The sequence below is a fragment of the Schistocerca cancellata genome, chromosome 3 (assembly GCF_023864275.1).
Source record: "Schistocerca cancellata isolate TAMUIC-IGC-003103 chromosome 3, iqSchCanc2.1, whole genome shotgun sequence".
Taxonomy (NCBI): Eukaryota; Metazoa; Arthropoda; class Insecta; order Orthoptera; family Acrididae; genus Schistocerca; species Schistocerca cancellata.
In genome coordinates, this window is record NC_064628.1 from 952,117,068 (window position 1) to 952,132,167 (window position 15,100).

At 38.7% G+C, this 15,100-nt stretch overlaps 1 protein-coding gene across 5 annotated transcripts in view; it reads left to right on the plus strand.

The window, feature by feature from the left end:
- Window positions 1-15,100, plus strand: part of LOC126176015 (ubiquinone biosynthesis protein COQ9, mitochondrial) — a 198,353-nt gene that overhangs the window by 31,713 nt on the left and 151,540 nt on the right. For 2 of the 5 annotated variants that reach the window (XM_049923136.1, XM_049923135.1), the window contains exon 2: window positions 9,182-11,320. The exons of 2 other annotated variants lie outside the window; for them this stretch is intronic. In XM_049923136.1, coding sequence (XP_049779093.1) covers window positions 9,272-11,104 — 1,833 coding nt within the window. In that variant the 5' untranslated portion in view covers window positions 9,182-9,271 and the 3' untranslated portion in view covers window positions 11,105-11,320. Of the gene's footprint in view, window positions 1-9,181; window positions 11,321-15,100 lie in introns of those variants that run through there. One more of the 5 variants, XM_049923134.1, reaches the window with a different exon arrangement.

A 15,100-nucleotide genomic window follows, 5' to 3' on the forward strand; every position in this document is an offset into this window, starting at 1 on the left:
GTTGTTTCTGCACTACTCAGGAAGTACATGCAGTTGTGGGATGAGGAATGGTTGGCGGTAACAGCCAGTAAGCTGTGGTTGGTGAAGTCAACAGTGCAGCCGAGCCGAGCCGAACCGAGCCGAGCCATTCCTCCTACCAGTTGCTCAGGCAGGATGAAGTGACACTCACGTATGTCAGAATTGGACCTGCCCTCTCACACACAGCTTTTTACTACGGTAATAGTATCCCCCACTTTCTGATGCTTGTGGCGTGTGCATCTCTATTCTAATTGAGTGCATTTTGTATCGTGATGCAAGGGCAGAAGCAAATATTGGTGGGGATCTGCCCTCTATTTTAGCTGATGACGGTAAGAGTGTGACTAAGTTTTTAAAGTTTTGTGATGTGTCTGGACTCTGGCCTAAACTTCTAGGCTGGAGCTTTTAGTTTTTTGCGGGGTGGCTGGCTTCTCCGTTTTTTATTCCCGTGGTCAGCCAGCCACGTCCACCTGTTACATTGTTTTAACTCCTTATACCACTTTCTTCCTGTGTCATTAATGTTTTACTATTTACGCAATACTTCATTCCATGTTTCTGTGTCGGTATGCACATAGTTTTCCAACTTTTGTTACCTGTTTTTTATGTATTGTTTTATCTTCCTGCTTTGTGTATTTTGCTGACACTTGTCTCAATCTGTTTTCGTGCGCGCGGTAAAGACCTTGCTGTCATACGCCATTACAAACTTGTCCATGTCCGTAAGTTTCTCGACCTTTGCACGGAACTTTGTGACAGTATCTTTCTGTACACTGATGGCTCTCAGGCTGACAATGGTGTCAGGTGTGCCTTTGTTGTTGGCACCGACCATTTTTTATTTCGGCTTCTAGAACACTGCTCAGTATTTGCAGCAGAACTCTTCACCCTGTATCAAGCCACGCAATACATCCAGCGACACACTCTTTTCAATTGTGTCATCTGCTCCGATTCTCTCAATGCCCTTCAAAGCCTCTGTGTGCTGCACATAGTCCATCCCTTAGTGAAACGGGTACAAAGGATTCACTGAGATGTTTGTCGGGTCCCTGGTCACATCGGTCTGACGGGAAACGAGATCGCTGATGCTGCTGTCGAGACTCCTGTCCTCGTACCTCGGCTCGTCTGTCAGCAGGTGGTGTCACTTTGGCATCACCACTTGTCTTCCTTTGATGGGTACAAGCTCCATGGAGTTAAACCTCTCCCAGCTGTGGACACTGTCGTTTTAGCCATCGCTGTTTGTTAAGTGGTGAGCCCCCCCTCACTTTGTGGACATTGTCATCAACCTTTGACAGTTTGCCATATCCTGACCGAATGCCCTCTTTTTAGCTATATATGTTTTAATGTATGTTTGCAGTCTGAGTTATCCGCTGTTTTAGGGAATGACTTGCTGACTGTTGACTGTGTTTTACTTTTTATCTGTTTTAGCAATATGACAAAGAACATTTAATCTTTAGTTCAGGACCTCAGTTACCTCATTGGCATATTTTGTGGACCTTTCCCCAAGAGGAAGTCCTTGTTCTTAGCTCTCTTTCCTTCAGTCATTTGGGCGTAATGTATAGTTGCTTTTTAAGCCCTTTTTTGTCTTCATGTCCTAAGGTTCTGACAGAGGTGTATATGACATTATTTGTTTTTGTGTCACAAAACAAAACAATTTGTCCTGCCTGGACTGTGTGTTGCTTATGTGTCATCAGCACCATCAGTACTGGTATTTTTAGACCCTTAGATCTTGTCCCTCACAATGGTGTGAAGTTGGCAGTTGAAGCCTTCCGAGCAAGCCCATTAGACAGACCAGTTTGGTTACGATTGGAGGATCTGTGCAAGAACATCCAACTCTGCCCCCTGTCTGCATACAGTTTGCTGTTGACACTTCCTCGTGTGTACGACGTCCTGTGATATGGATGGAGCTCTTCCATGGCCCTAAGGGAAATACAGGCCCTGTAAGCCTTAAATATCTACTCCGTTCAGTTCTGTACGACTGCCCCAATTTGGGATGCATCTACACAAATTGATTGAAAGTGGGTGGCAGAGTTGATTACATTTTTGCTTGTATGGGGGGCTTTGTAACACGTCAAGTCTCGGAACATCTGGGATTTTAGCAACTCAGTGACCTACATAGAAGGAATATATCAGTACTACCCCAGAAATGTTTTGGTCACCAATACCTAAGATTTACTAGCTGAGCTCCACAGCTCTGAATCTGGACACTGGACACTGAGCCACTTTGAGTGCACCAGGAAATGAACTTGTTGAGAAATTATAAAGAAGCAATCGCACAGGGGAAAAAACTTGAGCCCAGTGTATCTGGCTCAGACCTACAGTTGAATAGAGATGTCAGGTTTTGAAAATGGAGCCGTTGGCTACCACAACCCTCAACAAGATGGAGGAAATCAAAGGGGCCACCAAAGGGTGGCATACTTCTCTCTGCACCTGTCAGAAAGATGCAGTCGTACTGGGCTGATTATTTATTGGTCATACCAAACTTAGGCTGTGGTCACAGTGGCAGGGGATTCTGTCGGCGACAGACATTGTTGATCTTGTGGACAGTCTTTTAATATCAGTACACCACTGTGCATGCAATTTCTTTGCGAATGATCTCAGTGCCCAAAAGTGCAGACTGTGGACAATGATTAGTGGAATTCAAGTGTGTTTTCTTCATTTGAATCTGTGAATGTTCCCACATGCAAAATAATGATGGTGAGAAATTTATAAGTTTAATACAAGAAAGAAAGAATTTGTGGCATCTTGAGGGACAATAACAAAGATATATCTCTGAATCTGTGGCCTGAAATCACTACTTTATTGAAAACCACAGGTTTTGAACAACTTAAGAATATATTAATAATTTATTGGACAATACCGTATGTTATATTATGCATGTTCTACAACTGTTTACCCATTTCAGCCTCATTTCTATATTTAATGCAGCATTGACAAAATCTGCATCAGAAATGCTAGGCCCAGATTATAACCTCAAAAAATTCCTTAAATTTTCTGTAGTGGATCCTTTCTCAGGTTGTGATAGTTCAGTGTCGGTTATCAACAGATTATTATTGTTGGTTACTGGTGATTTTATGCCAGCAAGGTCGTGATCCTGTTACATGAGATGGTTTGCAAATGTGTTGTGTATGTTTCCACTTTTCAGAGCTTTAGGGGTTCAAGTGTCTTACTCTGAAGTTTATGTTTTTGTTACGCACACATGCTAAAAGACAGTAATTGATGGTTAATTGACATGTGTTTGGCTTGTTGAATTGTTTTGAATTTGTGCAGTGTATCTGTGATCTTACTTTTTAATGCCACCAGGAATCATCTTGGACATTTAATAGAACGTATTTCTCTTCATCTCATATATTTGTTAAACTTTTCTTGTTATTCCTGTAACAGAGGGAAGAGATCTTAACTTCCTTGATAGAATACACCCAAACACAACAAAACTCGACAAAAATGATGGACTATGAAAAGCTGTTGGCTGATTGTATCAGATGAGCTCTGACAGCAGGAGCTGGTGACTGTTGTCGGTGCCATTGTGCGTGCAACATTACCCATGGGTGCCTTTTATATAGAGATACGCCAGTGCAGCCATTGTCATCTTGTAATGATTTTCTGTATTCTCGTGCTTCATGGCTACTCTGAAATGAGCCATGAACCTGTATACCTTCCTCCCCAGGTGCTTGTGAATGATGGGATGGCAGCAAAAGACATTCATTCGCTAAGGGGAAAAATTTTACAACAAATTTTAATTCATCTCAGTGTTTGATGTCAGGGGTGGTTGTGGAGGTGTGGAGGGAGCACATCCTGCTGCCTGCTGTAACGTGGGTCCTGAGAGGCCTCCTGCAGACATTTTGGCCTTTAAATATGTCTGCTTGTGTCTGTATATGTGTGGATGGATATGTGTGTGTGTGTGCGCGAGGTAAGTATTTCCGCTCCCGGGATTGGAATGACTCCTTACCCTCTCCCTTAAAACCCACATCCTTTCATCTTTCCCTCTCCTTCCCTCTTTCCTGACGAAGCAACCGTGGGTTGCAAAAGCTCGAAATTTTGTGTATGTGTTCGTGTTTTTTTATTGTGCCTATCTACCAGTGCTTTCCTCTTTGGTAAGTCATGGAATCTTTGTTTTTAATATATTTTTCCCATGTGGAATGTTTCTTTCTATTTTATTTATAAATTATTTAACAGTTACATTGCAGACCCATACACATTCCCTGATACACATGGAATAACGTATCTGAAACCTAAAGATCAAGCAGACACAGCAAACCCAGCTAAATATCGCCCCATAACATGCCTACCAACAATACACAAAATATTAACTTCAGTCATTACACAGAAATTAATAACACATACAACACAGAACAAAATTATAAATGAAGAACAAAAAGCTGTTGCAAAGGAGCACGAGGATGTAAAGAGCAACTGATAATAGATGCAGATGTGACATATCAAGCTAAAACTAAACAAAGGTCGCTGCACTACGCATACATTGATTACCAAAAAGCTTTTGATAGTGTACCCCACTCATGGTTACTACAAATATTGGAAATATACAAAGTAGATCCTAAATTGATACAGTTCCTAAACATAGTAATGAAAAATTGGAGAACTACACTTAATATCCAAACAAATTCAAATAATATCACATCACAGCCAATACAGATTAAGCGTGGAATATACCAAGGAGACTCATTAAGTCCTTTCTGGTTCTGCCTTGCTCTGAACCCACTATCCAACATGCTAAATAATACAAATTATGGATACAATATTACTGGAACATACCCACACAAAATCACACATTTTCTATACATGGATAATCTAAAGCTACTGGCAGCAACAAATCAACAACTCAACCAATTACTAAAGATAATAGAAGTATTCAGCAATGACATAAATATGGCTTTTGGAACAGACAAATGTAAGAAAAATAGCATAGTCAAGGGAAAACACACTAAACAAGATGATTACATATTGGATAACCACAGCGACTGCATAGAAGCGATGGAAAAAATAGATGCCTGTAAATATCTAGGATAAAGACAAAAAATAGGAACAGGTAATACAAATATTAAAGAAGAACTAAAAGAAAAATATAGACCAAGACTAACGAAAATACTGAAAACAGAATTGACAGCAAGAAACGAGACAAAAGCTATAAATACTTACGCTATACCAATATTGACCTACTCATTTGGAGTAGTCAAATGGAGTAACACAGACCTAGAAGCACTCAATACACTTACACGATCACAATGCCACAAATATAGAATACATCACATACATTCAGCAACATAAAGATTCACATTAAGCAGAAAGGAAGGAGGAAGGGGATTTATCGACACAAAAAACCTACATTATGGACAGGTAGACAAATTAAGAAAATACACAGAGCAATCACTCATATAAATACATCGGCTACACCACTACAATTTCATAACCACTTCTACAACCCTTTTGATCACAAAACATCAACAGATACGAAGAAAGTAAATTGGAAAAAGAAAACACTACATGGCAAGCACCCGTATCATCGAACACAGCCACACATCGATCAAGATGCATCCAACACATGGCTAAGAAAAGGCAATATATACAGTGAGACAGAAGGATTCGTGATTGTAATACAGGATCAAACAATAAACACCAGATATTACAGCAAGCATATTATTAAAGATCCCAATACCACAACAGATAAATGCAGACTTTGCAAACAACAAATAGAAACAGTAGATCACATCACAAGAGGATGTACAATAATAGCAAATACAGAATACCCCAGAAGACATGACAATGTAGCAAAAATAATACATCAACAACTTGCCATACAACATAAACTAATAAAACAACACGTTCCCACATACAAGTATGCACCACAAAATGTACTGGAGAATGATGAATACAAATTATACTGGAACAGAACCATTATAACAGATAAAAAACACCGCATAACAAACCTGACATCATACTCACCAATAAAAAGAAGAAATTAAAACAACTAATCGAAATATCCATACCCAATACAACAAATATACAAAAGAAAACTGGAGAAAAAATTGAAAAATACATCCAACTGGCTGAGGAAGTCAAGGACATGTGGCATCAGGATAAAGTTGACATTATACCAATTATACTATCAACTACAGGAGTCATACCACGCAATATCCACCAGTACATCAATGCAATACAGCTACATCCAAACTTATATATACAACTACAGAAATCCGTAATTATTGATACATGTTCAATTACCCGAAAGTTCCTAAATGCAATATAACATATACCGTACAGTTAAAAGGAAGTCACGCTTGATCAAGGTCTGCGTCACTTTCCATTTTTGACCAGACATAACGTCTGAGAAAAGAAAGAAAGAAAGAAAGAATAATAATAATAATAATAATAATAATAATAATATAATCATGATGATGATCATCATCATCATCATCTTTTCTCACTTATGCTGTCTTTTTTGTGAAATGGACTACCCATTCCTGCCGAGCAATTTTGGTCCTAAAATGCTGCGACTGTGTAACAACAACATTGGTGCAGATTTTTTTTTTTAAAGTTTGTTGTGTATCACGGTATCATTTCGTCAGTTTGGCCTTGATACAGTAAATCAACAAAGTGTTAGACAGTCTCTTAGAAAATTGCAATGTGATGTAACTAATGTTCCACACACACAATCATTAACGTCAGTTAACAATGACGAGCTACAAGAAATAGTGGACTCTGAATCTTGCCAAACCACCAGGTACAAAGCAAGAGAGATCGTACGCCAGATTTTACATTTCCTTCTGTTTTTTAACATTTTAGAGATGCATTGCAGTTTCACAGTACTGTACACTGATGGCTCCAAACAAGAGAATTCCCTTGGCTGCTCTGTCATGTTCCCCAACCATGTCTCCAGTATTCACCTTCCTGACGAGAATACTGTTTTCTCAACAGAGCTCCACACGATGTGAAGGGGCTGGAGCAGATGTGTCATATTCGGGGCAAACGGTTTATCATTTTCTCCGATTCACTTAGTGCCTTAGAATCATTACAGAACATGTACCCAGTTGGTCCAGCTGATATATGATGAAGTGTACTTGCTCCTACGGCAGAGTAAGTATGTGTCATTCTGCTGGGTGCTAGGTCATGTAGGGATATGGGGAAATGAACCGGCCGATCGGGCTACCAAGAAGGCCTGCAGAAGATAGGATGTGGCACAGTGTTCTATTCCCTTGCAGGCTGTTGTTTCTACACTACACAGGAAGTGCATGCAGTTGTGGGATGAGGAATGGTTGGTGGTGATGGCCCATAAGCTGTAGCTGATGATGAGATGAGTGTGACTAATGTTTTAAAGTTTTGTAATGTGTCTGGACTCTGGCCTAAATTTCTAGGCTGGAGGTTTTAGTGTGTTGCAGGGTAGCTGGCTTCTCCTGTTTTCATTCTTGTGGTCAGCTAACCACGTGCATCTGCTATATTGTTTTAGCTCTTTATACCACTGTCTTCCTCTGTCATTATTGTTTTACTAGTGATGCAATACTTCATTTCCTGGTTCTATGCGGGTACGCACGTAGTTTTCCAACTTTTATTATCTGTGTCTTATGTGTTGTTTTATCGTCCTGTTTTGTGCGTTTTACTGATACCCATTTCAATCTGTTTTCACGCGCACGCTAAAGACCTTGCTGTTGTGCGTCCATACAACCATATCCATCCATCCATCCATGTTATTATTTGGCGCATTGAAATTTTGATGCAGCAAAACTCCAAAACGGTGCTCTTCATTCATTCACTCACTGTGTATTCTGTTTATGCTTGAGAAGGCTCCAATTTACTATTTCATGCAGAGAGAGAGAGAGTTATTAAATACAACAACAACAACAACAACAACAACAACAACAGCAACAACCTGTGCCATTATATTTACTTCTCAGCTGTTGCACACCTTGGACTGTGTACTTAACAACTTCCCTGACATATTTAATAAAGTAATATCTGCCTTCTTTGTTTTAAATTTTTTTCCCATATGAAGAATCTGTGTTGATAGTTTAAGAAAACATTTTTGGACCACAGTTGAACTTTTGGAATTACTACCATTTGGATAACCAAGTGATACATTGATATTTTCATCCTGTGGTTCTGACGTGAAATTTTCTAGAACACATGATTATTTGTTGGATCTCATGCCATCTTAAGTGATGCCAACATCTATCTTGCTAATGAAGTTCCGTACAGCAGTGGACCTGTTCTCTGCAGACTACAGTATGGCGTGTAGTGGAGGGTACGCAGTGTACCATTGTAACAGATTTCAGTTATAGAAGGACCTCCTTCAGGCTGCTGTATTGTTATTTTTCATATCATCACCTTATTTCAGTCTGTGGGTGACCGCATTTCACGTTGTAACTCCAACTTACTGTATGTCACATGTGCTGCCTGGCGAAAATGTGGCAATTTCTCGAAAATTGTGCAGTTTTTATCTGTGCAGTCTATCAAGAGTATTGAATGTGTAAGGTGGGGACCTGTTAATAATCAAATCTGCAAATAGTTACTAAGTTCATCTGTTGACTGAGTTCATCCATTTTCTTCCTACAGACTGCACTGCTTGTGGACTTTCACATATATAAATTTGCAAAAACTCATTGTATGTACCGAGTTAAGTGGCTCATTGTGTAGGACTCTGAACTTTTATGGGAATATGTCACGATGGTTTCTTTGAAAAGATCTTATTGGATTTCCTTCCTCATTGCTTACCAGTCCTAGCTCTCATCTGTCCAACAACTCATCGGGGATGGTGTCGTTATCAACAGCAATTTTCCTTCCTTCCATGTTGTACAATGTAGTATCATTGTTCCACAGTTTAAATATGTACAATGTATAAGGCCTACAACCTGATCTTGCAAGCACAGAACTTTTATAAATGTAGGCAAAAGGAAGCTATTGCAGCATCATAATAAAGGGCACTGCTTTCGTGAAATGTGTTATTTAGCATAAAAGTCATTTTGTCATCTTAACTTATAAATTAATTTGCCAATTAGTATGACTGTTTTGTAGAGCTCCTGCATATTTTGATAATACTTTTTTCTTTCATATGGCATTTTTACAAAAATAACAAATACATATCTGCGTTAATATGTTGTATGCCTTAATTTCCAGAATCGCTGTTAGAGTTGTAACATTTGTTTATTAGAATGTATGCTCTTTTCAGTGTTGACTTCACTGGGAAGAATCTGACTGTTTTGAGCTACTGGCTGTATCATTGCAGAATAGTGACAATTAAGATTTCTGAACTGAGATAATGGCGGTAACAACAGAGGATGATATTCACAATATCTCTGAAGCACCCCTTGAGCATACTGCAGTGTTGGTGCACTGTCTTTCAGCTGGAGAAACGGAAAAAGCTAGTGCTATATTCAGTGATGTTAAGTATGAAAAGTGTATTGTGGAAGACAGCAGCAGCATTATCGAGGCAGTGAAGCAGTTTGTGACCCGTGATGTATTTAAGAAAAGACCAAATGTGTTTCAGTGTGTCCAGGATATTCTGATGTGTTTGGCACAGAAAGCCATCCCAGAAAATTTACTCCTTGAATTTGTAGAATTAGGAGAAACATTGGGTGACGACACTGTACTAATAATGATCCTAAAACCATTACAAATTGTGTTGGACAGGCTTCAAAAAAACAGAGGTTTCTCTCTTATGTGGTGCCTAAACATGATAGAACAGCATGTCAAAAAATTGCCAGCTCCAGAGAGTCACAATCTCGAAGGGGAAGAGACAAAATTGCTAGATTGTGATCCAAACGTAGAACATATTGTCAGTGTATACAGGTGTATTGAGCCATTTTATAGCCATTTCATTTCTCAGATAACTGCGAAAACTGCAGTTACCTCATTTGAAGCATCTACACAGATAACTAGAGAGAGAAAATTTTTAATCAGATCCATAATTATGATATTAGGCCACCCCTTCATTCATACTTCTCTGAGACTTGAAGGTCACAGTAAAAGTGAGTCAAGAGTCATTGCAGAGAATCTGGTAAGAAATTTATTCTGTATTGCAAATGATCTTTTAAAATTCTTAGAATATACTGAAGTTAAAACCATGAAGATAAAAAAGAGAGATCAGCAAAGCCATTATAAATCAATAGAAGATGCTCTCAATGACCCAGTTTTAGAGCAGCCATCAACTAGTATATTTGGTACAGATGAAGAAATCCCCATGTTAGGTTTGGGTACATTGTATTATTTAATTCTTGGGGAACATTTTCTTGAAGAAATTCTACCTTCAGTTTACAACCCCATTTACGTATTTCATAAAAACTTACTTCTTAGTGCAGAAATGCTCAAATGTTCTGAACAATTGATAATATACAAGGGCTTGATTTTAGCGCACACTGTCACATCAAGGATTGCTAAAGCATCCCTGACAAACTCATCAGTTGAAACTGAAATCCACAGCAAATTTCTAGGCCGTTTACAACCTGTAATGGTTTATTGTCCAACTGAAGAGAATAGAAAGCTTGCAGTCAGTGTTTTTGAAGTGTACCTTTCTGTATTAGACAGGAAATGTCTTTATTTGTTGCTAGTACATTTGTCACAAACGGCTAAGTACTCTGCCGTCAATAGTTTTCTTGTCACGTATTTAAAGAATGTTATGTTGGAAGAAATGAAGATTAACAGTGACGTATCACCTTATTTTAAAGGCAGAATGCTTCAGATTTTAGTCAAGAAGTGTTGTACACTACCTGAAGGAGCAGAGACTGATCTTCTGGAACATATGTCGAGAATAAATTCTGTTCTTAATTTCATTCGCTATATGGTTATGAGAGACAAAGAGAACAAAACAGGGTTTCTTGATTGTTTGCCTGAATTAAAGCAGTCATTTCTTAATCCACTTGGAGAAGCTCTTAAGTTGTCAAGAAGCCACTATGAACTGAAACTCAAAGAAGAACTCGAGAATAAAAAAAACAAATCAAGTTCGGACAAAAGTGATGGGCTGGAAATAAAAATTACAGTAGCAGGAAAACTTTTCGAACAAGATCCTGTCAGTACAATAAAGTGCTCACTGACCTATTTTGATTTGATAGAAAGTCTTCTGTGCCGAGTGAATGAGTGTTTAGAATCTCTGTAATGTTGACTGTGAGTGTGTTATTGTTGTTATGTAATTGCCCAGTGTGATTTTTAGGGTTCAAGTTGACATTATTAAAATTGTGCCTTTCTAGTACTTGTTATTGAACGTTACACTACTTGTGTAATAAAGTGTTCATGCCTGTAATATAACAACTGAATCATTGACACATATATTTACATTTTGTGGCAGAGTAAAATATTAAAGAACTTACAAAATGTATTTGTTTTTGGATTTAAAATAAGCCAGCTGATTATTACATACACATAATAACAATTTAATAGGTAATTTATTACTCTTCAGCATTAGTCCCACTGAATACCATTTCTCTGTTTACTGTCTTTCAAAGTATAAAAAAGTTATGTGAGCGTATGTTGACAGCCAGAAACAGTCAAAAATGAAATACCATATTTTACGGACTATAAGATGTTACAAACTATAAGACTCAGATTAATTTCTAAGCAGTTTTCAAAAATATTCTAAGCGTATAAAACTGACTTGACCTTTTAAATCCCTGGAAATAATCTGAACTTTCTTCTTCTCCTCCTCCCCCCCCCCCCCCCCCTTCCTTCGGCGTGAATTCATGTTGGGTTTCATCCATCACCTATTTGTTCCATTCCTCTCTCAAATACTCTTCAAATGGTTTATTTATGAAGGCATCAATATGTTGAGTTGTGAAGCAAGTCGTCCTGGAATAACAACAAGCTTTGTTTTTCCCTTTCTCAGTTTCTCTTTCACAGAATTTTTCAAATGACTGCTAAAATGATCTAGGACAAGAAGAGAACTCTTCTTCAATAAAGCACCTTTCCCTCTCTCCCACATTCCGTTAATCCATAATTTCATACCAGCCTTGTCCATTGAACCCTTAATATGTACGTGAACAACACCTGGCGGTATTTCAGAAGGTTTTGGCATGTTCTGCACTTGAACATGATCATTGGATTAAGTTTAGTATTGTCAACACAACATGAAACAGTGTAGTGGATTTTTTCATGTCCACTTGTTTTTATAGTTACAGTTTTAGACCTTTCATGGAAACATTTCTGTTACTTGGCACATCAAATGTCGGAGGAGTTTCGTCCATGTCCGCTATTTGGCTTAGTTCCACACTAGTTTCCTTTTGATATTGAATAATAAAGTGATGGAAAGATAATACTTATACTCTTGTGGCATTTTCTGAGGTATTTTGGTTTTGGTCCGCATTCTAAGTCCGTGAGGCTTCATAGACCTGTTGCACCAATCAACTCCAACCCATTTTAATCATTTTTGTATTTATTCCAATGCCATTTTGACAGTGTCTTCGAATCTGTGTTTCAGTATGTCATCATCTAGTTATGTCCATTTTGCATTCAATCCTCTCTTTGCACATTTAGTCTTCATCATTGTTTCAGCTCTTATTTACTAGGCTGCCAATTGCGAATGGCTTTTCTGTGGTGGAGGCCCGAAATGCCACTCGGCTGCTCTGTTTCTGTGTTCTTCTGCATCTGCTATTACTTTCAATTTATAGCCCACATCATATGAATACCTTTTATTTTTTCCATTATGAAACTAGCTGCTAACAAAAATATTGTACTGTTATTGATAACACAAATCGCTGTCAATTAAAGTTCATTGCTACTCCAGACTGCAATGATACACCATAGGCTATACAGTGTTCTGGGTTTATGATGGCGAGGTGGGAGGGAGATGGGTGTTCGCAAGCTTGTAAATTCTCATAACTCATGTTTGTCACATTTGTGCACTGCTGCTGCCAATTGAATCTGATGTTTCCAGGTATAGGTAGGTTTCCCCAGCATCGAATATGTGGTCATTTTTTAAGATTGATGGGAATTTTAAATCAAATGCTGGACACTTTTATATTAATTTCAAGAATAAGAGGCACCTAAATTTTGGAGGCAATTTTTCAATGAAAAAAGTGTGTCTTATATTCCGTAAAATATGATACTATAAATATCAATCCATCTACTGTATGATTTGTGAACTTTTCCTAATATCATTATTGTTAATCCTGCATATATACTTTTGAGTGTACTGCTGTGTTAACAATTTTATAACCTGCCAAATATTTTTAGACTAGGTCAGTCTCGCAGAAGTGAAATCATCATTCCAGCTTGACAGTTGAAAAGATATCTAGCAATAAATATATCATCTTCTGGGTCATATTACATTTAGGTATTAGAAAACGCCAGGCATTCACTGATCTCATCTGCTATGTATAAGTACTGTACAGCAGTTTGAGATAAGACCGATTGCAACATTGTGTTTGGGCACTCACCTTTGTCGTGACCTGGTTCTGAAACATCTCTACACAGGTTAATTAGTACACTGTAACTGAGCATTTATGTACTGCAACACAACATAAACCATAACATCCACTTCAGATTATACACATACAGAGTGAGTCCTTGATGATATCAACTTTCAGGGGTGATGGAGAAGGGTAAATGTTCAATTTCAGGCAAGGGACTTTAGACCAGAAACACCGGAGTCGGAAAGTATAAGCAAAAATCTACACAATCTCCACCTTGGCCACATGCTTCGCTATACTAAGGCCCCCAACTTCTGAACCCTGTTAATAACATACAGAATTCCTGCCGAATATGTCCCAATACACTCAGATAGTTACACTCATTGATGGACTAATAATGGGGCTCACAAATTGATGTCGGAGTGATCTAAAATACTAACTCTACGGTACAGTAATAATGAATTCTATTTACCTGCACAAGTTTCCCAAGCTGCTACATTCACAGAAGCTGTTCAAAATGACATCCCCAAGTGTCAGTGCAGGTGTGGAATAATCACAGAAAGTTTTGTCGTAGCTGTTATAATGTACCCTGTGTCATTAGAACAGTTTTGTAGACAGTAAAATTCTTGCCAGGAGGTACTCTTCAGTCTCAACAGGTGATTCATACACAAGACTTTTCTCAAGGCCCCACAACAAGGAATCAAATGGGGTGAGGTCAGGTGAATGTGCCGGTCACGAAACATCTCCTCTGCCAGTCCACTCCTCAGGGAATGTGTGATCCAGGAGGTCACAAATCATCAGTTCAAGGTGAAGAGGGACTCCATGTTGAAACCACATCCATTGACAAATAACAAGTGGGATATATTCCAGGAACTTGGGTAGTATGTATCTGATAAACACTATGTACACCGGTGCATTTAGTTGGGAGGAAGAAGAAATGAGCGTAGTCTGTAATCATTGGTTATGCCTCCCCAAAGTCTCATTGACAATCCATGTTCAAAGCTGTAGCAAGGGGATTTTCATCGATTAAGTTACGACTAAAACTGACTATTCAGTATTCCGTCTGGTGAAACAGGCTTCATCTGTGAAAAGGACATACACAGAAAAGTGAGTATTGACTGTAAGACGCTGCAAGAACCATTGCCTGAACACAGAATGATGTCCGAAGTTGGCAGCAGTCAAATCGTCCACTTTCTTTGGATGGTAGGGATGTGTTCGCATTTCTCGTACTACTGCCACACGATAGTAGGAAAAACACGCATTTCACATACAACTGGTTTACTGCTCATTGTAGGCACCTCATCCGAGCCGTGCAAGCAATCACAACATCTTTGAAACTGGGAGTCCGTGTAGTTCATCGTCCTCCTTGGTCATGGTGCTGTGATAATAATTGCCCTGCTTCACATAATTATTGGAGCAGTCTTGGAAATGGGGTGTGAGTCACATGTCTTCTATGAGGATATCTGATCTGGTATGATCTTTCTGCTCCTCTCCTGCTTCCATTTGGTTGCCCATACATGAAAATTGTGTCTGTAAGTTCTGTCATCGTGTAAAACTCCATTTGGTTAGGGCTGATAGACACCAGTACTTCAGCTTAACACAGACTGCAGTCTACTACAGTACAGACATTGTACACCAGGATTGCTGATGCCACTATGTAGTATGCCATTGCTTGTCAGCATTGCCTACTATATAGTCTTAGCAACAGTAGTATCAGTACATGTATTCTGCTGTCGGAGATATCAGAATGA